General features: G+C 41.5%; 1 protein-coding gene across 1 annotated transcript in view; it reads left to right on the top strand.

The window, feature by feature from the left end:
- Positions 1 to 4757: 4757 nt before the first annotated feature.
- CAMK4 (calcium/calmodulin dependent protein kinase IV) overlaps positions 4758 to 22639 on the top strand; it is a gene marked incomplete at both ends in the record, with an annotated part of 151545 nt that continues 133663 nt past the window's right edge. Inside the window, one exon of the mRNA XM_079548940.1 lies at positions 4758 to 4873. Within this exon, the coding sequence (XP_079405066.1) occupies positions 4758 to 4873 (116 nt within the window). The remainder of the gene's footprint in view (positions 4874 to 22639) is intronic.

Below are 22639 nucleotides of genomic sequence, written 5' to 3'. Positions count from 1 at the left end.
TCTATTGCCACTCTGTGAAGGATCTCATGACAGCTTGTTCTCCCTCTTATGGCATAAGAACACATAATCCCAACCATTACTCTTCTGATGGCCTACCATTGCACCCTGTGCTCATTCTTACCAGATTTAATCTACTCACATAAACAGCTGATAAAAGAATCTGTCTTTATCCAGCAGTTCTAAAAATCAATAAGTAGGCTCAGATTTACATACAAGACAGCATTAAATATGATGACATATGAGACTATGAGAAACTTGTCCAATAGAAGTCGTAAGGCCTATTTTCCAACAGAGACAATACAGAGGGTTTTGGCATTCCTAGCTGATGGGCATATACTACAGAGGCTTGGATCCAGAGGTTTTTTTTTAAAAGACCTAGTCTGCATTATATGCATGGCATATAATACCACAAGCATTAGATCAAGAAAATGAATGTAAAAAGTTGATTACAATACTGGATCATCTGCATCAGGAAGAAGGACCTACTGTCTGCAAACTGTTTGGAGAGAAGGTGTGTTAAGGCACATATGAGACAAAGAGGTGATTTGAGACAGCCAGCATGGCTTCACCAAGGGCAGATTGTGCCTGACCAATCTGGTGGCCTTCGATGATGGAATGATGGCTTCGGTGGATGGGGGAAGGATGGTGGATGTCATCTACCTGGACTTCTGCAAGGCCTTTGACATGGTCCCTCGCCACATCCTGCTCTCTAAATTGGAGAGGTGTGGATTTGAAGGATGGACTGTTGGAGGGATTAAGAATTGGCTGGCTGGATGCAGCCAAAGGGTTGTGATCAGTGGTTCTGTGTCAGAGTGGAGGCCAGTCACAAGTGGTGTCCCTCAGTGGACCGGTGTTCTTCAACATCTTCAGCAGTGACACAGACGATGGCATCGAGTGCACCCTCAGCAAGTTTGCAGATGATACCAAGCTGAGTGGTGCAATCAATACACTGGAAGGAAGGGAAGCCATCCAGAGGGACCTGGACAGGCTGGAGAAGTGGAGAAAACCTAACACCCAACAAGGCCAAGTGCAATGTGCTGCACTTGGTTAGGGCAATCCCAGGTATTTACACAGACTGGGAGAAGATCTCCTTGAGAGCAGCCCTGCAGAGAAGGACTTGGGGTCCTGGTGGACAAGAAGCTGGACATGAGCCAGCAGTGTGTGCCTGCAGCCCAGAAGGCCAGCTGTGTTCTGGGCTGCATTAAAAATGGGGTGTCCAGCAGGGAGAGGGAGGTGATTGTCCCCATCTACTCGGCTCTTGTGAGGCCCCATCTGCAGCACTGCATCCAGGCCTGGGGCCCCCAGCACAGGAAGGACGTGGAGCTCTTGGAACAGGTCCAGAGGAGGCCACTAAGATGATCAGAGGGCTGGAGCACCTGTTTGTGAAGAAAGGCTGAGGGAACCGGGCTTGTTTAGCTTAGAGAAGAGAAGGCTCTGGGGAGACCTCATTGCGGCTTTACAGTACTTGAAGGGAGTGTATAAACAGGAGGGAGAATGGCTGTTTACGAGGGTGGATAGTGATAGGACAAGGGGGAATGGTTTTAAACTGAGGCAGGGGAGGTTTAGGTTGGATATGAGGAGGAAGTTTTTTGTCCCAGAGGGTGGTAACACACTGGAACAGGTTGCCCAAGGAGGCTGTGGATGCCCCATCCCTGGAGGCATTCAAGGCCAGGCTGGATGTGGCTCTGGGCAGCCTGCTCTGCTGGTTGGCGACCCTGCACATAGCAGGGGGTTGGAATGAGATGATCATTGCGGTCCTTTTTAACCCAAGCCATTTTATGATTCTAAGATTCTAAGATTCTATGATTCTATGACAAATATTCTTCAGTGAGCACAATCTCTGACAGAGTGCTTATTACATATAACTATGTTTTCTATTTTGCATACGGACACTTTGTACCTTCAATAAGCAACACTTTCTGTATATGCCTATGGGACAAATCCTTTTTATTTTAATATCCTGAATATATATGCTGGTTGAAGGCAGTTTGTTGAAGAATACCGGCCTAAGATGGCAAGGCTAACATACTGCTCTTTCAATACATGTACACAACTTACGAACAAGATGTTCAAAACTCTGGACAGAATTTGCTTGTTCTTATGTTTTCTTCCCAAGATCTAGCTGCTAGAATTGTATGAAAGATTAGAAGCAAAGTTTAAAAAGTTCTTGTCCTGTGTTTATTTTTGAAGGAAATTCTGTGAACTGTGAACTGCTTATATCCAGTGTAGTAATGACTGTACAAAAGGGTAATATTATTTCACAAGGCAGAATCACAGCCAGAGGAGGGCAGAAAGATTACTGATCCCATATCCACCAACACACTAGATAAACATTCTGTTTTGAGATTAATTTGTAAGTGGTAGAATAGGGGTAGGAGGTTTGACAGTTTCTGTCTTTATTTTTGTGTTTATAAAAACTGCTTCCTTTGCAAAAATTGCACGCCTCCTGGACCTGCATTTTTCCTCTGAATTTGCAACCTAGGTTTGTTGTCAGGAAAACTATAGTATTTGTGTCTCCGAAATAAAATTTCACACACAGCATGCCATAAATACATAAATGAGTTTTCCTTAGCAGTTTAATCTTTTGTCCAGCAATGACAATGCAAATCAGCGCATTGTGAACAAATCTCTGACACAACCAGAGCACCTCATGTTTGAAATGCTGCCTTGGTTCTCTGGAGGCTGAAAGAGGCTTTCATGTGCTGGTCACACACAGCATGCAACCTGAAGACTTTAAGTGCATATGATTGTATTTACATATTGCTATATTATCTTTTTTTTTTTTTTTCTTCTTAAGCTTCTTTTTCTTCATTTCCAGGAAGGTTCAGGTGCATATTAGGAAACATTTCTTCTCAGACAGAGTGGTGATGCATTGGTTTGGGCTACCCAGGGAGGTGGAGGAAATCCCTGAAGGTATTTAAGTAACATACAGATGTGGTACTGAGGTACCTAGTTTTGGACATGGTGGGGATGGGTTGATGATTGGACTTGGTGATCCTAGAGGTCTTTTCCAACCATAATGATTCTGTTATTCTACGGAGTTTCTGGAGAACAAGGCCAGTCAGTCTTAAAGTACTTGGTTGTCAGTATGGTGTGACCCAGCTCACTTTGAGACAGGATTTTAAGGGAAGTCAATGCCTTTCACATGGTTTGGGTTGGAAGGGACCTTTACAGATGATCTAATTCTACCTAGGTGGCCCAGTACATAAAAAGATCTGCTGCTGCTATGCCATTAACAAAGAAAGTCCCATAAGAAGCATATCTAGAACACCTGAGATATGAATCTGATAAAAAAATAATCCACTAAAACTGTTCAAAAAAATCCTCAACACATATGTACCCTATGGGTTATGGAATATGTTAGATATGTGACTGAACAAAAATACAGTACAGAACACAGTTGCCTTATAGTGCGCTGATTGGCCATTCTGTGAGCGTATGGGGTTTCCACAAGCAGTGACCGTTCCTTTTCTCAGGAGATGTGTCAGAAAATGCCATAAGAAGAAAGAAGGAAATATCACCTAGCAACCAAAGCTCTATGAAGAAAAGTTCCATGCTGGCCAGGAGAGAGAGGGTCAGCAGAGAGCTAGGTGCAGGCACGATCAACAGTGAAATGCTGTGTACCCACTGCCAGCCCCAGCCTGGTCAGGCTCTGCATACTGTGGGTCTGAGGGGATTCTGGATTTCAAAGCAGGGCTCAGGATTACTTTTTTTTTCACTCTTCCCAAGATTAGTTTGGAAATGATGCAATCTCAAATCACGATGGGGATCTGTATTTTAATTTTAAAACTGCAATAAGTTAACTTGATGGGAAAGGGCATTACCTCTCTTTTGTCTCGTATTTATATTTTTTATCCTTCCATTTGAAAAGGCCAGACTAACATGTTTTTCTACTATCTGACTGAACAAAGAAGAGCTTTTCTTCTTTATTATCTTTATTTATATACGTGTAGCCCTTCGATGAATTAAGAAATTTAAACTGGAGATCATTTGCCCCCGAGTTAGGGAAGGAAGAAGAGGAATAGCAGGAGTCAGACTTGTTTGTAGGGGGAAAACAAGCCAGGTTGAGAAACACGGCTATACACCCAGCACTGAAAAGGACGCTATGCTCTAGGTAGGGAATTCAACGTTCAGAAGCAGGCGTGTGACGGGAGGACAGGACACGATGTCGGAGCTGCGGCGCGGCCTGCACATGGCCAGTGTGCACGGCGGCGGCGGTGAGTGCGTGGCACGGCAAGGCCGTGGAGCGGCTGGTGCGGTGCATGCGAGGAACGCACAGCTGCTGCTGCTGCTGGATCTCACCAGCATACCAACAGAAGCTGCCTTCGCGCCGACACTCCTTGCTGGGATCGCTATACCCAGCGATATGTTACATCTGCACGTATCGCATGAGCTGCAGATTTCATAACCTGCTCGGAGTGCCATTGCAGCACGGCAATTTCATCTCCTTACCCGCCTTCCAGCTCTGCGCCGGGAAGCCGCATTGCTCGCCTCCCGCCGGGCCGCGTCCCAGCGCCACCGCCCACCGCCCAGCCCCGGCCCCACGCCCATCACCGGCAGCAGCCGAGTTCCCGCCCTCGGCCCCGCGCCCCGCCCCGGGCCCCGCCCCCCGAGCTGGGGGTACCGTTGGGAAGCCGCTGCAGCCGCTGCTCTAGCAGCCCCGTCGCTTCCAGCAGCCCCGTCGCTTCCAGCCTACAGCCGGTGCGGAGCAGAGCGGGGGACTGCCCGGTGTCCGTCCCGGCCCGCTGAAAGTCACCATGCCCTCCACCTCTGCCTCGGGCTCGGCCGGCCGCCCCGCGCCCGACTACTGGATCGACGGCTCTAACAAGGACACCCTGACGCACTACTTCGATCTGGAGTCCGAGCTGGGACGGTAAAGGGGGAGGCCCGGAGGGCGGCGGGTCCAGGGAGGGACCCCGCATCGCTGGGTCGGGAGCGGCGAAACTTTGGCGTGCGCGGAGCCGCGGGGAGGAGTGGCTGCGGGCGAAGGAACGCCGCCGCGGGTCGAGCTCCGAGAACGGGGGTGGGCGCTGGGAGGTGGCAGCCTGGCAGCCCCGGGGTGAGCCGCGGTGCGCGTTCTTGTTAGTCAGGTGCCGTGTAGCGGCGGGCTACAGTGCCCTGTTGCGTCCCCTCCGTGGGAGGGAAGGCGCCCCGAGGTGCTGCCTGTCCCTCCCTCTCTCCGTGCAGACCTGCAGTCCCTGTCCCACCCCTCAGATCCCCTCAACCTGGGTGTCAGCTCACAGCCCACGAAGTGGCCGTGAGCAGGCCACCGTCAGCCGCGGACTGCAGTGAATCCTGCCCTGGTGCTCCTGCGTGGCGGCTTAAGGGTCCCAAGCCCTCAGTTTGAGGGCTTCCTTCTTTCTTTCTTTTTTTTTTTCTTTCTTTCTCTCTCTCTCTCTCTCTCTTTTTTTTTTTTTTCATTTTCTTTTAGATCGAAGCCCCATGTAAGATTCAGGTTTCCCCACCTCAAAATACGATTGTTGGTTTATGTTGAATTCACAGATAGAAAATAACACTTTTTTAAAAAAATAGTGGAAAAGGAAAGCATTAAAGCATTAGAAAGAATCTTGCACCGGATGACTTAAGTCAGCAAATTAGTGAAAAATAGCAATCACGAATTCTAACAACAATCATTATTAAAATTGCAGATGACAATGGGAAATTTGCAGGTGATACTGTTATTCCTTGGCACATTTCTTTTCTGAGAGGACAATGAAAAGTATTGCTATGAACACACCTGTATTTGCCTAATGTAGCTAAAAGGGGCAGGAGAAGCTGTAGGAACACAATGAAACATTTTTCTTGGCTTGCTGGCTAAATCTCAAGCATTTGCTGCTACCTTTTTGCCACTATTGTGACTTGGATTTAAACAGGATTTTATACCCTTTCACAAGTTTGTACTATATCACACATCTGTGCAGGAAAGTGAAAATGGAGGAGGAAGTAGTCAAGTCGGTTTTGTTTCCAGAATTGACACAGTAGTGTGCATTGCTGAGCAACAGCAGTTGATAGCAACTCAAACACCTGAATAAGTGCTGCTCTGTGTGGTTTGCCTGGAGTCCTTTCAACATACCTGCTAGAGATTGTGAGCTTAGGTTTTGGAGAATCCATAGTGGTGATATGACATGTGTTCGTCTTCTATCCTGAGAAGAGGATTAAAAATGTTGACTTCGAGGAAGTCAAGTCCTTATATGCTGCAATACAGTGGGGTTTTCTACCTTGCAAGGTATTGTCGAAGGAGACCAAAGCACTGCACGCTCCTCTCAAAAGGCAGAAAGATATTTATTGATATAACTAAGGTGGTAATTTCAGCATTGATAACAGCAACTTAACAAGATTCAAAATGGCTAAATAGCCTTTATTATTTCCTACATAGAGGGTAGGGGGGTGCATAATGAATCTAAGATCAAATCTTAGCAAAGCTAGTATAACTTAAAAACAGTAAATTGTTTGCCAAGGATCTGTTAGCAAGGCATAACCATGTTCTGAATGAATCTCTGCACCTTGAGGAGCATCCCTGCTCAAGGGGAGATTCTGGTGTGCAGCCCGCTGCTTGCAAGAACACTTTTCAGGGGATTCTTTGCCTGCTTGCTATTTATAGAGTAAGATGACTGACTTGTAGTTATGCAACTTAGAATTGGTTCTATTGAGCTAGGTTTCTGTTACTAGGTGTCTGAGTGCCAGCGGTGAAACTTTGATTGTTATTAGTCCCAAGGATAAGGCCCTTTGCACCTCATTGTATGCACTAGGCCTTGGACATAATGACCAGGCAAAGTGGGGGGCGAAGAGAGCACCATCATACAAGGTGACACAGTAGATGCTGAAACCGTAACAGGAGGTTTGAGTGAGAAACATCCACACGCAACTAGGTGAGATATGTGAGCCACTAAATCTGCTGTACTGTTGGATAGAGGTAGGCAATGAGATCTGAAGTAAAAGCAGAATGCAAATGGGAAAATATAACCATCTGAAACAAAGATCATGGGGTACTGGTGGGACAGAGAATTCCAAGGAGAAATTGCACCTATGGTTTAGCAGCAAGATCTTGGTCCTCAGGTCCCAGGGTGAACCTAAAAACCCGTGCTAGCCGTGAGGTTGTGGATATCCCCTCCCTGGAAGCATTCAAGGCCAGGCTGGATGGGGCTTTGAGCACCCTGGTCTAGAGGAAGGTGTCCCTGCCTGTAGCGGGAGGTTGGAAATTGATGATATTAAAGGTCTCTTCCAACCCAAAGCATTCTATGATTCTGTGATTCATGTATGGTGAATGAAGGAGTGATGGAAAGAGATTGGGAATCTCAGCTGTAGATTCATAGGGTTCTGTAGCTCATCACAGACTCATAAGTAAAGGAGATAAAGAGTGGTATTTGCTGATCATAAGTTATGAAGAGTTTTTAAAGACAACACTGCCTGTGGAGAATCACAGGAAGACATTACTGGAGTGATAGGATGTTTAAATGACAAATGAAATTTAGTTTAAATGAGTAAAAGCAGATGGAGATGGGAGAGAAACCATTAAGTTGGATGTAGAACAGTGTCTAGTTAGGCATTGGATCTCGTATCCACTGGATATTGTGGATGCTGTAAATTTATAAGAGGCAGCATGGCAAGTTTACTTTAAAGAAACCCATTGAAACTAATTAAATATAAAATTGCTAATTATTGAACTACAAGTACTTCGGTGTTAAAACTATATTCTTTGACAACATTAATGTGAGTTTGCTCTATTCATTTTCGTCTTGAGGCATCTATGTTTGGTGACTGTTAGAGACAGTATTCTGAGGGAGACTATTATTCTGAACCAGGACACCTATTTTTACATCCTACTTAATGCTTGGCTACTTTATTATTAATAATTTTGGGTTCTAAGCTTGTACATTCCATAAAGACTAAAATATTCTGTTAGCCATTTATAACTCATGCAGTATCATTTGGTACAGTGTTTCTGAAATTAGGAATGGTATAACAGTGCTATGTGAGGGAAGAAGTAATTCAGTAACAAATATTTCAATACTCAGAAATATTTCAAAGAATTTCTCTTTGTTGAAATTTTTAGTAATATTTTACTTACTATGCACTTTCTTGCCTAATTGTGTCAAACTCCACTATCGTTTGATTTGAAACTGCCAAATGTTATTACTGCAGGTGTATTGCAGATGTATTAAATGGTCAACAGAGTTTTGGAAGTATTTTCTACAAAATGCTTAGTGCTTTTAGTTTTGCAAACAAATGTAAAAAAAAAAAAAAAAAAAAAAATGTTACAGGAATTTTTCTTTGTGTAAGAAGGATACATAAAGTCATCCAAAACCAACTTCAGTTTTGTGATCCTTGCTGAAAACCTAAAGATGCTTGGTACTTGTAGTTTACCTTGAATTGATAGTGGTAGCTGAATCATGGGGCCTTGAGGAGTTCTGAGAGCAGAGAATTTAAGTCCAAAGAGTGGATTAAATGCTTGACGACTGCTGTGGAAGTAATGCCTTCCATTTTACTGGGTAAAGAACTGTCTAGAGGGCTATGCCCAAGGGGTAGTAGTCCAGCTGGTGACCCGTTACAAGTGCTGTCCCTCAGGGCTCAGTACTGGGGCCCATCTTGTTTAATGATGACCTAGATGAAGGGATCGAGTGAACCCTCAGAAAGTTTGCAGATGACACCAAGTTGGGAGGTGGTATTGGTCTGCATGAGGGTAGGGAGGCCCTTGAGAACGATCCAGCTGTATCACTGGGCTGAGGTGAATGGGATGAGGTTCAACAAGGCCAAGTGCCAGGTCCAAGCAAGTGTAGAGTCTTACACCTGAGGTGGAAGAATTGCATGCACCAGTACAGGCTGGGGGATGAGCTGCTGGAGAGGAGCTCTGCAAAGAGGGACCTAAGTGTCCTGGTGGATGACAGGTTGGCCATGAGCCAGCAGTGTGCCCTCTTGGCCAAGAGGGCCAATGGCATCCTGGGGTGCATTAAAAAGAGCGTGTCCAGCAGGTCGAGAGAGGTGATCCTCCCCCTCTACTCTGCCCTGGTAAGGCCTCATCTGGAGTACTGCGTCCAGTTCTGGGCTCCCCAGTACAGAAAAAACAGGAATCTCTTGGAAAGAGTCCAGCAGAGGGCCACAAAAATGGTGAAGGGCCTGGAGCATCTCTCCTATGAGGAAAGGCTGAGTGAACTGGGTCTGTTCAGCCTTGAGAAAAGACGACTGAGAGGGGATCTAATCCAGGTTTATAAATATCTGAGGTGTGGGGGCCATAGTGGCAAGGATGGACTCTTTTCAGTGGTGAATGGTGACAGGACAAGGGGAAATGGCCAGAAACTGCAGCATAGGAAGTTCCACACAAATGTGTGAAGGAACTTCTTTATGGTGAGGGTGATGGAGCACTGGAACAGGCTGCCCAGGGAGGTGGTGGAGTCTCCTTCTCTGGAGATGTTCAAGACCTGCCTGGATGCCTACCTGTGCAACCTGGTGTAGGGAACCTGCTTTGGCAGGGGCATTGGACTCGATGATCTCTGGAGGTCCCTTCCAACCCCTACAATTCTGTGATTCTGTCCTGCACTTTGGCCACAATAACCCCATGCAACGCTACAGGCTTGGGGCTGAGTGGCTGGATGACTGTGAAGAGGAAAGGAACCTGGGGATGTTGGTTGATGCTCAGCTGAATGTGAGCCAACAGTGTGCCCAGGTGGCCAAGAGGGCCAACGGCATGCTGGCCCGCATTAGAAATAGTGTGGCCAGCAGGAGCAGGGAGGTGATCATCCCCTGTACTCAGCACTGGTGAGGCCGCACCTCAAGTATTGTGTTCAGTTTTGGGCCCCTCACTACAAGAAGGACATTGAGGCCCTAGAGTGTGTCCAGAGAAGGGCAACGAAACTGGTGAAGGGTCTGGAGCACAAATCTTATGAGGAGAGGCTGAGGGAGCTGGGCTTGTTCAGTGTGGAGAAGAGGAGGCTCAGGGGAGACCTCATTGCGCTCTACAACTTCCTGAAGGGAGGTTGTGACGAGGTGGTTTGGCCTCTTCTCCCAGGCAACAAACAGGACCTGAGGAAATGGCCACAAGTTGCACCAGGGGAGATTTAGATTAGACGTAAGGAAAATCTTTTTGTCTCAGAGAGTGGTCAGGCACTGAAATGGCTGCCAAGGGAGGTGGTGGAGTTGCCATCACCGGCAGCGTTCAAGAGTCGTCTGGATGAGGAGCTGCAAGATATGGTTTAGTACTTGTGGTAGCAATGGTAATAGGAGAATGGTTGGACTAGATGATCTTGTAGGTTCTTTCCAGCCTTGTGATTCTATGATTCTACTGTGTTGGCCCACTACATCAGAGATGGTGTTGGTGATATGGCAGCACAGGTTGAACCTTCCCCCCCATAATTCCATTATGCTTTGTTGCCATGTGACAGATGGCAACAGAGGAGCAGTCTGACAAAATGGAATCTGACATGAAAATGTGTAGGATTTAAAGATGTGTCACTGAATTCCTCCATGTGGGAAAAATGGCTTCAGTTGATACTTTCTGAATTCTTATGGGGACTAAACAGTGGATGTGAGCACAGTGAGGCAGTGGGTGATTTCAGACAGAAAAGACAAGCCATATTCCAGACAGCCATGCATAGCTGTCATACTACAAAATGCAAAGAGTCTTGATCAGTTCATTCCTGGGAATCAGTGGGTTACAAACACAAAACTCTGTACGAAGCAGAATGTTGGCATTTGGAACAATGGTGGCAATGTTGGACATTGCAAACCACTGCACCATATGGGTCCCGCAGATGCTCACAAAATAACAGAATGAACACAGTATTTGTCAGGACCTACTGAACCAATATGGGGCTGAAGGTGATGGTCTCCTGGATCACATCATTACTAGTGACGAGATATGCATTTTCAACAAGAGCTTGACATCATAGCTGGTAGTGGTGACTATTATTGAAAATGATTTTTTTATAGCTGAGAATTTTTTCTATCAAATAGTGCTATTTTGCTCTTTGTACCTGTTGTGGCTTTCATGGAAATAAATAGAAGGCATTACTTTCAGAGCAACCTATGTTGAATTCTTTCTGCAGAATTACATATCTCACTCTGTCTGTCATATTCATGAATGCTGACATAACAGCATCTGCTTTTGTAATAGCAGTAGTAGGTGAAATAAGGCAACTCCCTTCAATATCTATAATTTTATAGGAATGAGTTGCTTTTGTGTTTGCTTTGAGGTTCAAGCAGTTTTTGCTTTGAAAGTTTCCCATCCATTCCTCCATTAAAATAAACAGAGAGCAGCCCTACTGAAAAGGCTCGGTCAGCAGCAAGTTGAACATGAGCCAGCAGCGTGCCCTGGTAGCCCAGAGAACCAACCGTACCCTGGGGTGCACCAGGCCCAGCACTGCCACCAGGAGAGGGAGGGGTTGTCAGCTGTGCTGTGCTGTGCGGCCTCACCTCCAGCACTGGGTGCAGGTCTGGGTGCCATAACGTAAGAAGGACAAAAACTATTGGAGAGTGCCCAGAGGAGGACTGCAAAGATGGAGGAGGGTCTGGGAAGCAAGGTGTTTAAGGAGTAGCTGAGAACTCTGGGTTTCTTCAGCCCAGAGCAGAGGAGCTGAGGGAAGGCCTCATGGCGGCTGCAGCCCCTCACAAGGGGGGTGGAGGGGCAGCGCTGAGCTCTGCTCTGTGTGATAGTGACAGGGCCCGAGGGAACGATGTGGAGCTGTGTCAGGGAAAGATTCTTCACTAGAGTGCGGTGGTGGGCACAGCCCCAAGTGCCAGAGTCCAAGAAATGTTTGGATAATGCTCACAGACATGGCTTGATTTTTGGGTGGTACCGTGTGGAATCTTGGTGATTCTTGTGGGTCCCTACTAACTGATTTGTTCTGTGATTTTATTAAAAAAAAAAAAAAAAAAAAAAAAAAAAAAAAGTGGGATGTTTTTCTGACTACTGAAATAGTCATTTATTATACAGGCTGTTAACTGGGTTTACTCTGAAAAATACTTGTTTTTCATTGAGGTAGGTTACTCCTTCAGAAGTACTTCTGCTAAGTGATTTGCAGCTTTCAGTACTGGATTTGATTATTTTCTGGGAGATGTGTGCTGTTGACAGTATGTAGTGCTAGCTGTCCAAATCTGTGGAGGTTGCTTTGCTGTACTGGGGTGAGAATTCCTCTTGCAGAAATATCATTGAGCAAAGACTGCAAGTATAGATTTGCTTGTCCCTGTTCCATTAGTTGCAACTTACTTCTTACCCTGTCAGCTCTCATCTGCAGAAAAGTAGCAAGAGGTTCTGTGAAGGCAGCTGGTCAGTAAATAGGGGAGGCTGTTGAAGATGGGATTTTGAGGCTTCCCTTAATGCTACTGTGTTATACTGGAGCCCTGGTTGAAGGAGAAGGAATAAGAGAAGACATGATATCCTTGTGTGGCCAAGGCATTCCCAAAGTAGGTGGTCATTGAGAATCGTCTTTTTCACACATTGCACTGGCATCGTAGGTCTAGTTAAAGACTTCAGTGTTCTTTTCTGCTTTTCTCATCATCTTCCTTGAAAAATGTCTTTATTGTATGAGATTAGGTTCTTTCATGGTGAACATGCGCTTTACTCTTTCTGTTGAAGTTATTCTCTTGTGGAGAAGAAAGTTCAGTATTAAGTTGGCCATAAAGATATATATATATAGCTTATATATATATATATAAAGCTTATATATATATATATATATATATATATATATATATATATATATGTATATATATATATAAAGTTGGCCATAATGTTCTATTAGAGAGATTTCTGTTAAGATACGTCTCTAAGAGGTGGGAGAAGTCAGTCCCTCTTAAAATACATGTTTACCTGCAGAGTCATAAATATAAGTTGACACAAAGCACTGAATGTGCTGTGTAGAAGCTCTGTACCTTCTCAGCTCAGTGTTCTTGGTGAAATGCCTAGCTTGGATAGCAGGAACCAGAGCTTGACCATGTAATTGTCCAGGTTTTAACAACTGAAACTATTATAAGCTCAGGGGAGGGCATTTTCTTCATTGTATCTTAATCAGTTCAACAGTTCAATCAATTCAGAACAACAAAAACAAAAAATGAATTGAGGAGGTAAGAGAAGAGTTTCCTGTACTATTCTGTAAATAAAAGCAATTTGAGAATGGACATGCCATTTCACCTGAGGGGTCTAATCAGGAGAAAAATGGACAGGTATTTTGGAGAAAAAAAGTCTAGCTTTTTGAACCATTCCATGAAAGTTTTCTGTTGATCTGTTGTCAAAATGCCTGCTTTAGTGTCATTTATTTACGTATCTAAAAAGTAACTCTATCTGAATGATAGGGACTATTGCTTAAATCTTCTACAGTTGGAATCTGTGGCAAAACTGTTACTCTCTTGCAGCTAGGAATTTTGTGTTGAACTAAACTCTGCATCTGCTTCACAGAGGCTTAAAAAACAAATGAGGAAGTATTCTTTTTCTGTGATGGCTTATGTGTATATTTGAACCCTGTTAATACTGTGATTGAGGCACTGCTTCCATCATGGCATGATGGAACATAGACAGAATCAAAAAACCTTCTGTGGGTGAAATGTTTAGCTGTAGGTGCTTGTGGCTAGTCACATCAGAAAGACTAAATACTGCCATAGCCCACTGCCTTTCAGGAATTGATTAATGCCTGGCTGACTGTGTGAACAAAGTTGTCTATAATGTTTTATTGAAGTCCTAACTGCATTATATTAAAAATACTATAATTGAAGTTATCTTTTAAATATGAACCAAAATGGACTATTAATGAGGGCATGTATTGTTTTCATTCACAGGCGCGCTGAGATTTTATTTGTAATATTTTATAGCACTGTTCTTTTTTAAAGGGTAATTTGTGGGTGCATCTACATTGAAGTTTTAATTTGGATCATGAGTGAAGCACTGGAAACAAATGCCTGAGTTATTCCCTCCCACTGTGCTTCTGTCTGCATGAGGGGACATCCTTGGCAGTACAGAGTAAACTGAATGTAACTGAACCAGACGATATAGTTCAAGAGCATATAAACCATTCAGACCTCTTGTAATGTTCAATTCACAGGACCAGATTGGATCTTGTCTGCAGCAAAAGCTGTGGAAAGTTTCTTTGTTTATATTAATGCATTGACACCATGCTCCACTGTTACGCTCCATTGCAGTGTGCTGCTAGATAGTGCCATGGTGATACTGTGTTTAAGCCTAACTGTAGTTACTCTGCAGCATGATAATAGGGTGCTTATGATACCACATGTTCAACGTAATGCTCAGGTCAGTGTCTTTCTGCTGAAATTTTAATTAACTTATAAGCCACTGAGAATATATATTATGGAAATCAGAATTTAGTGCATAAAGTGGGCAGTGAAAGAGTAGTTAGACCATAGAGAGTATTACATTATCTCTGTATGCTTATTAGTCTGTACACCGAGTGCATTGTTCTTCCAATAAATTGAACTGTTGATGTGTTTCTAAAAAATGACTACTGGAGCAGCGTGGAATAGTTTGAACAAGTAGATGATCATTCTGTATAGCTTTCACAGCTTTCGTGTATTTAAAGAGCTATTAATAATGAAAAATACTATATCACAGAACTGTTACTTCTTTATTTTGAAGCTATTTATTCTTTTAGTCCCTGCATTGTTTTTTTTTTGTTGTTGTTGTTTGTTTGTTTGTTTGTTTGTTTTTGTCAGTGATTTTGGTTATCTTCTTTTTAATTAAAAAAAAAATTGCATTTTTAATCGAGAAAATGAGTAGCTCTTGAGGTAAGTGCTCTGGAGAATACCAAACCAATTTTTTACACGTACAACTTTTAGGAGTTGAAAATAATGGCATTGTTTGTGTTAACAAAGAATATGTCATTTGAAAAAGCATTACAGTCCCTGGCCTTGTCACTTGTTATTAGTAACTGTCCAAGTAACTGAGCTGGCTTTATAATAGTAGTGACAAATGGTTTTTCTGTGGTAGTATGCTAGCCAAAAGGCTGGCCTAGCTCTGAGGAATGTTCTGTCAGAATTTAAGTACAAAGATTTGAATACTTATTTCATGTACATATGTACAGTAACTATGAATCCAGGGTAGGAGTTCTCTTTGCATAAAAAGAAAACAAATGTAATATTCTGTGCTTTCACAGTGAAGCAGAATTTAGACTGACAAACTTGCATGTTTGCTATTACCAGCAAACGTTTGCTATTACCTGCTCCCCCTCTTCTTCACAATAGGCAGACCTTGATTGTCTGAATAGTCATTAATTTCACAAGGGATAATCTTTTTACAGTGAGATGATGCTTTTTTGAGAAGCAGTAGGCGAACGTGCTGTGTGTTTTCAAATAGTGATGCTGATTTTTGGTCTTTTGTTTGTATAATGTCTTTACAACTTTTGTTATTTATGTTTTTTCCCTTTCTGCTCCACTTGAAAAAATAGATTGGAATGACAGTCATTGATACCTTGGAAGTACTTTTCCATTTGTTGTTAGTTATGCTTTATTTGGCCTTACTTGCATTGCTGTTGTCTTCGGTGAATCACCAGAAAATAGGTTTTAAATTACTGCTTCCTGTTCTTAAAAACTGAACTTATTCCTAAGTTACTTGACATCTTTGTTTTTGGTGTCTGAGCCAGCAGCTCTGTGATATGTCAGATAGCTAATCATAAAGAACTGAATTTAGGAATTTTTATGTTCTAGAAGCATGTTGTTTTCTTGTTTTTGTCTTACTTTTTCTATCTTAGTGTTACAGAAGATCTTTTCAGAAAGAAAAGTGCACAGAATGTGTTTTCCCAGCCTACCTGTGTTTTTAAACTCGTGGAAATTCTACCTAACAAGGCAAAAGAACTGCACATCTTCCTTTCTCCTCTCCAAGGCCCTAGATCATTAGCTGTTTCTCTTAGCCAGCTGTTTCTAACCTGCAAAATAAAACTTACATTTTGTTATAAGTAGATTTAGCAGGGAAGGTTCAGGTCAGAATGATTTATTTGGCAGCATAGCTTGCAGCAGCTCAGGTGTATTGGAACTGCTAAGGATTTTGTGTCTTTAGGGCGGTATGACATTTCCCTTGAGGCTACTGGGCAGTGAGAGTTGGTTGTTACTGTGTATATAAGGTGTGTTTTTTAGGATCTGTCAGCATGGTGCCATAGAAAGGATCATGGGGAATGAAATATCCTGGAACATTTTTCAGTGTTGTATGCTTGAGAAACATATGCACTGCATGTGCTCAGTTTCTTAGACTATACATTGTTTAAAACAGAAAGATGAAGTAGTGTCAATAAGACTGTATACCAATATATGTTGCAAATGTACCTTTTTGTTATCCAATTGTAGGGGAACTGTTAGGCCATGGCTCAAACTGCTGATTGAGCACCTGACGAATTAGACATAGGGAGGAGCCATCTTGGGCACATGTTTAGGGCCAGCCACTAAAGGGAGGGTGTCTCTTGAACCGAGGCTGCTACCTGCAAATGAGCATTGCACAGCCAGAAATCCCCTTCACCGGTTGGGTGAATCCTGTTCTTCTTTCTGTGTATAACCATTGGTCTACTTGCAAATACTTTGCCTGTTATCGCCAAGAACCTATCAGAAGCCATTTTGCTTCCTTATAAGTAGAAAAAGAATGAAAGCAAAAATTGTGTGGTTAACCGTCATCTATTACTGCCACTAACACAGTGACTGTCAGAAACTATCAATATTTGCACCTGTTGATCTGAGAACAGATTCCTAAAGATTGCTTTCCTTGTAAAATAATTATAAAGATGTGAGACTGTACAACAGTGACCTTGGATGAGACTGTTCAGTCTGTAGCAAGCAAAACCTGTGTTCTTGAATTTGATCTGCAGGGAATAACCAGAGAGAAATTACTTGGCATGAACCACCATACTCCATGGTCAGAATTGCACATGAATTGCAACATGACTGAAGTTATCATCTGAAAAACTTAGTTGTCTTTTTCACATATGCAGCTATTCCTGTTAGAATTCAAGAACCATAACATGTAAATCGAAAGATGAGTAATAAGAACCAATCTATCTAATTATCTGTACCGTTTATTAAGGCTACTCTCTATTTATCATCATCCATCTATTTACGTTGGCTTTTGGGATGGATAAAGCAGTGACAAAACAAGCGCAAGATTCCTCAAAAACATCAACAGCCGAATCTAAACCTTTGAACAAATGCATAGTCTCTGCTTAGATGCATAGCTCATGGTGAGTATCCATATGCCATGGATAAGATGCCAGAAATGCAGCTTGACCTCAGAACTGATGTCATCTCCTCAGCTATATTTCCCCAAACACTCTCCTCTAGAAACAAATGATGCATCTTTCCTCTATCCTTTCTCCAGGCTTCTTGGAAAAAAAGCAGTTCATCAGGTTTAAGAAAGAGATAGCATTCTAGAACAGTTTTCTTTCTCTCTGAATTTCAGCTTTTCCTTATTGCAAGGAAAAATTTTTTCCTATATGCAGGTTGTCATAAACATATCAATACTGTTCCTGATTTTTTTTTTTATTGTTAATCTTTAAAACATATCTATATCTACCATGTTGCTGTTTTTGTGAGATGGTACTACATCTCATTTATTTTTAATGCTTTTATTCTTGAGGATGATCCTAATTCCTCCACTAGCTTTTGGAAAACTGAATATTATGTAAGCAAAAGTATTCTACAGATATATTGATTTTTGTTATCTCATGAAAACATTATGAAAGCATTATGTGATTGAGGGAATCTGTCAACTGTGTCAGTCACGACAAATTTTGAATTGCTTGTGGACTTTTTATTTTCATATATTAAAAAAAACAAAACCACTGACACTAGTAGGTATCAAATGCAGGTAACTAAGTTGATGGTAGCTCAGAATAAAATCCAGGATTTTTCATTTTAATCTAAATAGCATTCAGTAGCTTTGAAGGGAAATAAAAAAGCATACGAGATGTTAATAAATACCATTGAATAAGAAGTCTGCCATTATTTTAATGTACTTTTGAAATAATATTCTTAATTATTTGTCTGAATAATCCAGTTAACAGAAGCATGCTGCCAGTACAAAAGACAGCTATGCTATGGGATTTTCTTTTGTGCTTGACAGTAAAAATAAAAACAAATAAATACTGTCCTGAAAAGTGTGGTTTTTCATGCCCCTTCTGTGGAAGACTGATCATAAATTGCACAATTTTCAGATGATAATGAGTCCTCCTACCTGCTTATACTCTTTGGAAACTAAATTTGAATTTTATTCAAACAAAAGAAAGCATGAATTTCAGATTTATTAAATGTGCAAAATAATGTTTGCTATTTGATTTATTAGGTGTCCTGCACCAGTCTAATATTTTGGACCAATGAGTATTTTAAGAACATACTTTGGCCAAAAATTTATTTCAATTCCTTTGACATAATATGGTGTTGTCTTTTTTTTTTTTTTTTAAATAGAGGTGTTTTACAGTATAGTTTTGCAGGGAAATTGGATCACTTAATAGGTCTTATGATTCCTCAAGTTAAAGTCTATCATGAATGAATAATGATTTAATATATTTTTTTTAATGCTATTCACTTGTTTTCTAGATCAACTATCTGAGTTGTGCTATGGCTTATGAATACAGCACCTTACAGTTTTTTGTTTTCCTGGTGGGAGATGTTTGCTTGTCAGTTTTCCATACCATCTTTGCCATAATCTTAATTTAGAGACATGCAAGATAGGTGTGCATGGATGTTTTTACCTTCTAGCTTTGCTGCATTCGTCTCACCCAGTTCTTTTGGCTGTATGGACAGCAAGCAATCTATCTGTCTAAATTCCCTTCAAGCCTTCATGCATTTCTGGCTGATCAGCTTACTAAAATTAAAATGAAAAGGGTTGAAAAGTTGATTTTTCTAACACTTTTCAGAAGCACAGAATACTGTGAGTGGGAAGGGGCCCACGAGGATCATGGAGTCTGACTGCAGGCTCTATATGGGACCACTTAAAATTCAAACCGTGTATCTGATAGCATTATCCAAAGTTTTTTCTTGGACTTGGACACTTGGGGCCATGCCCACTGTCCTGTGCAGCCCATCCCATGCCCACCGCCCTGTGCTGCAGACCCTTTCCCTGACCCCCAGCTGCCCTCCCCTGGTACAGCTCCATGCCGTTCCCTCGGCCCTGTCGCTGTCACGCAGAGTGGAGCTCAGCGCTGCCCCTTCACTCCCTGTGAGGAGCTGCAGCCGCCATCAGGCCTCTCCTCAGCGTCTGCTCGGGCTGAACAAACCAGAGGACCTGCCCCTGGTCTTCCCATTCAGACCCTTCCCCATCTTTGTAGCTCTCCTTTGAATGTTCTTGAATCATTTCCTGCCCTTCTTATAGTTTGATTCCCTGAGCTGCACACAGTACTCAAGATGAAACACTTATATGGTGATGACCATTTAGAAAATAACTTATATTTTTTCAGTGACTTCAGGTTTTGGGTGTCCAGATGAAAAAAGATGACAAACAGTCTTGTTCCCCCCCATTCTGATTTGTTCTTTGCAACCAGACATGAAATGCAGGTGTTGCAAGTGTTTAGGGAGTGCAGAGTTTACTCACTATGTTTTGGTCTTCTTTACTTAGTGGGAATTGATTTAAATTAGAAGACAAAGCTGAGGCTAGTCTTAAATAAAGTAAAGATAAAGTATTCTTGTAACACTAAGTAGCTGCTACTTCTGGAGCAGTACATTTGATGCTAGAAAAGCAGTGATGTATTGATTTTGTTTCCTGCAGGAAGAGGAGAAATTGAGAAGTTTAAATCAAGGTTATCTTAAATACAACAAGAACAGAATTTGAACTTGTCGATAAAATTAAGTCTGTGTATGAGTAGGATCACTGATCAATTGCCAAATTGGGTCAATATGTAGCGGAAAATTTTCGTTGAAAGAGGTACCCTGAAATTCGCTGGCATGTTTTTCAATCTCACTCTCATGGAGATTAAACCCATCTCCATCATAATAAATATGCAGGTAAATTATTTTTTTAATTTAAATTCACATCCATTTCCATGCATAATTCATATCTTAGGTGCTAAAAAGAAGGAGGAACATGAATAAAACGGAGTGAAAAACGTATTTATTATTATAAGAACTTGCTCATAGAGTTTATTTGATTGGCAGTAGCAGAGAAAGAATACCCTTCTATTTCTAGAAAATCATCCACTTCAAATGACAAAACAACCTGAGTCTCCTCCTCTGCCTTCTTTTCTTCAGCAGAACTGTGATTTTTTTGACCATTTGAATCTTTGGCTGATCTAGCTAAAGCAATAGCTCAAGTTACCTTAAAGTCATTTCAGCTGGCTTCATCTATTTTTATTAATCTTGCAACATTTGTGTATTAAAAAGGAAAGAAATCAGAACCACCTCACAGTCTATTTCTACATGACTTGAAATAAGATTAAACATCTTTTATGATGGAAATAATGATATTAGAATTGAATTTGCAGATGACCATATAATTTAAAGCCAATGAAACTTATTTTTAAAATAGAGTTTTTCTATTGTCAGTCTATATTTTGTGAACTGGTTATGTTTGTCAATGAATACAATTAATGTTTACCATATAGCCTGTTAAAATAATTTGACATAGTGCTAGTGCTGCTTATAAACCATGCCTTCTAACTGTGCTGAATACATAATGAGACCATTTTATTGTGTTCTTTGCTACTCACAACCCACATGAATTTGCAAACAGAACAATAGTGAGCAGAAGGGTGATATACACAATGGCATATAGCTGCTGGAAGACCACATTTTATGCTGGAGGGTCATACCTATTACAGCTTGTTTTATCTAAGTATTCAAATGCTTATAAGAGTGAACAGGCAGAGCTGAGAAACTACAGGTTTTCCATACCACAATGAATTTCAGTATATTAGCAGTTGCTTTTATTTTCAGTTACTTTATCTTATTTTAAAACATCAGTAGGGTAGGAATAATGTGCTGTTTCACAGCATAGAACTTTTCAACAATTTTGAATGAAATTTATGAACATTTTCCCATTTTTGCATTCAGTGGTTATTAATGATACGCTATCAAATCCTCCAGATTTAGGATCAGTTGTACAGGAGTGTCATATGAGAGTATTAATACAGGTGTTTGTTTTTCCTGCTTTCATCTTGTATTTGGTCTTTGCACTGGATTGTGTGTGTTATACCAAAAATGCAGCAGCATTCTTCATGCTTTTATCTCTATATCTGTCTGTGACTGGGGGACAGTGGTCCCACAAGCCCACCGGCTGTAAAAGGGGAAGGAAATGGAAAGGAAAGGAAATGGAAGGGAAAGGAAAGGAAAAAAACTGAAGTTCCAAAAACTGAAGTTCCAAAAACTGAAGTTCCAAAAACTGAAGTTCTTAGTCTGATCTGCCAGGGAGCAAAGAGATTGTCTCGTGACTTCCAGTCAGTTCTATTTTTCACTCTCCCTGGAAGATGGAAATGAAAAAGTGGAGTCTGCTGGGAATTGTGGTTTATTCTTCTCTGAGACTGTAGCTGCAGCATTAACTCTTTGACTCCCAGTGCACTGTATAATCTTATGATGTGAAATATCAATAACAAACAACAAAACCATGACACATTCATACAATATGACCTCCTGTTGGAACAGGAGGGATGTTGCAGAAGCTGCATTTCTCTACTGACTACAGTCATAAAATTCTCATACTTTTTAATAAGAACAATAAACATTGGTGAACTGGATAACATCAAATTTGTCTTTCTCACAGCTGTTGTCTTGGTTGTTTATAGTCATCTACTTGTTTGTTGCCCAAACTTCGGGTGTTCCATTTTCATTTCCTGTTTGTGGCTGACAAAACTTCTGTCTTACAGCAAAATTCCTGTTATTTGTCTGCAGTGTCTGAACTTGCATTTAACACTGTAAATCTTTTCCTCATTCCTTTTGCTACCAATCCCCAGGTAGTATAGTTCTTCCTTTCTTACAACATAGCCTTCCCTTGCATTGCCAGTGCCTCCCACCCTTCATCATCAAGTTGAGCTTAGTGTACTTCTAAGTTTCTGCCAAAATTGCTAATGAAATTACTAAGTAGATTATCTAGCAAACCAAAATAATATTGTTCAAATGTGTATGTTGGAACAAAATGACACTGAATTAATGAAGAGCTGACAAGATTTTGTAGAAGGCTAGATTGCATAGGCAAATTTTCTTGCAAGGAAGAGAAATCACAACCAGCATAAAACTGTTATAAAAATGTTCCCCATTATTTCAACTGAACTGCAATAATGCAATGATCAGAATTCTTACTATATTTCCCATGCCAATGTTGAACCTGTTTCACTTTAGTTTAGTAACTCCTTGTTCCTTTTAGTTAGGAGAGTCTTGGACTATTTTCACCTTTCCCTAAGCACCTAACAGTTTCATTTAGAAGACAGTCTCAATCTACTTTATGCAGAGAGGAAGAAATATTGTCCACTGTATTTCATTGGTGCACTTTCAGAAGCTGAGAAATTGGTCATTCTGCACCTATCTTCCTGAACTAAGTGCAAGTAGGATATAATCCATATGCTAGTCAGAAAGTTTGACAAAGTCATGATGTTTCAGAGAAATAAGTGATTAAATTTCATTACTTGGATAGATTTCCCTTTTTCCTCTTCCCATTTTAGGAATGTAGATCAAATTCATCATTCCTGAATGTAGAAGGACTCAGATTCAGTAACTCTGTCAAACAAAAATGAAAAATAGC

This window comes from Tetrao urogallus, assembly GCF_951394365.1.
Source record: "Tetrao urogallus genome assembly, chromosome: Z".
Taxonomy (NCBI): domain Eukaryota; kingdom Metazoa; phylum Chordata; class Aves; order Galliformes; family Phasianidae; genus Tetrao; species Tetrao urogallus.
This window is presented reverse-complemented; position numbering and strand designations above follow the sequence as displayed.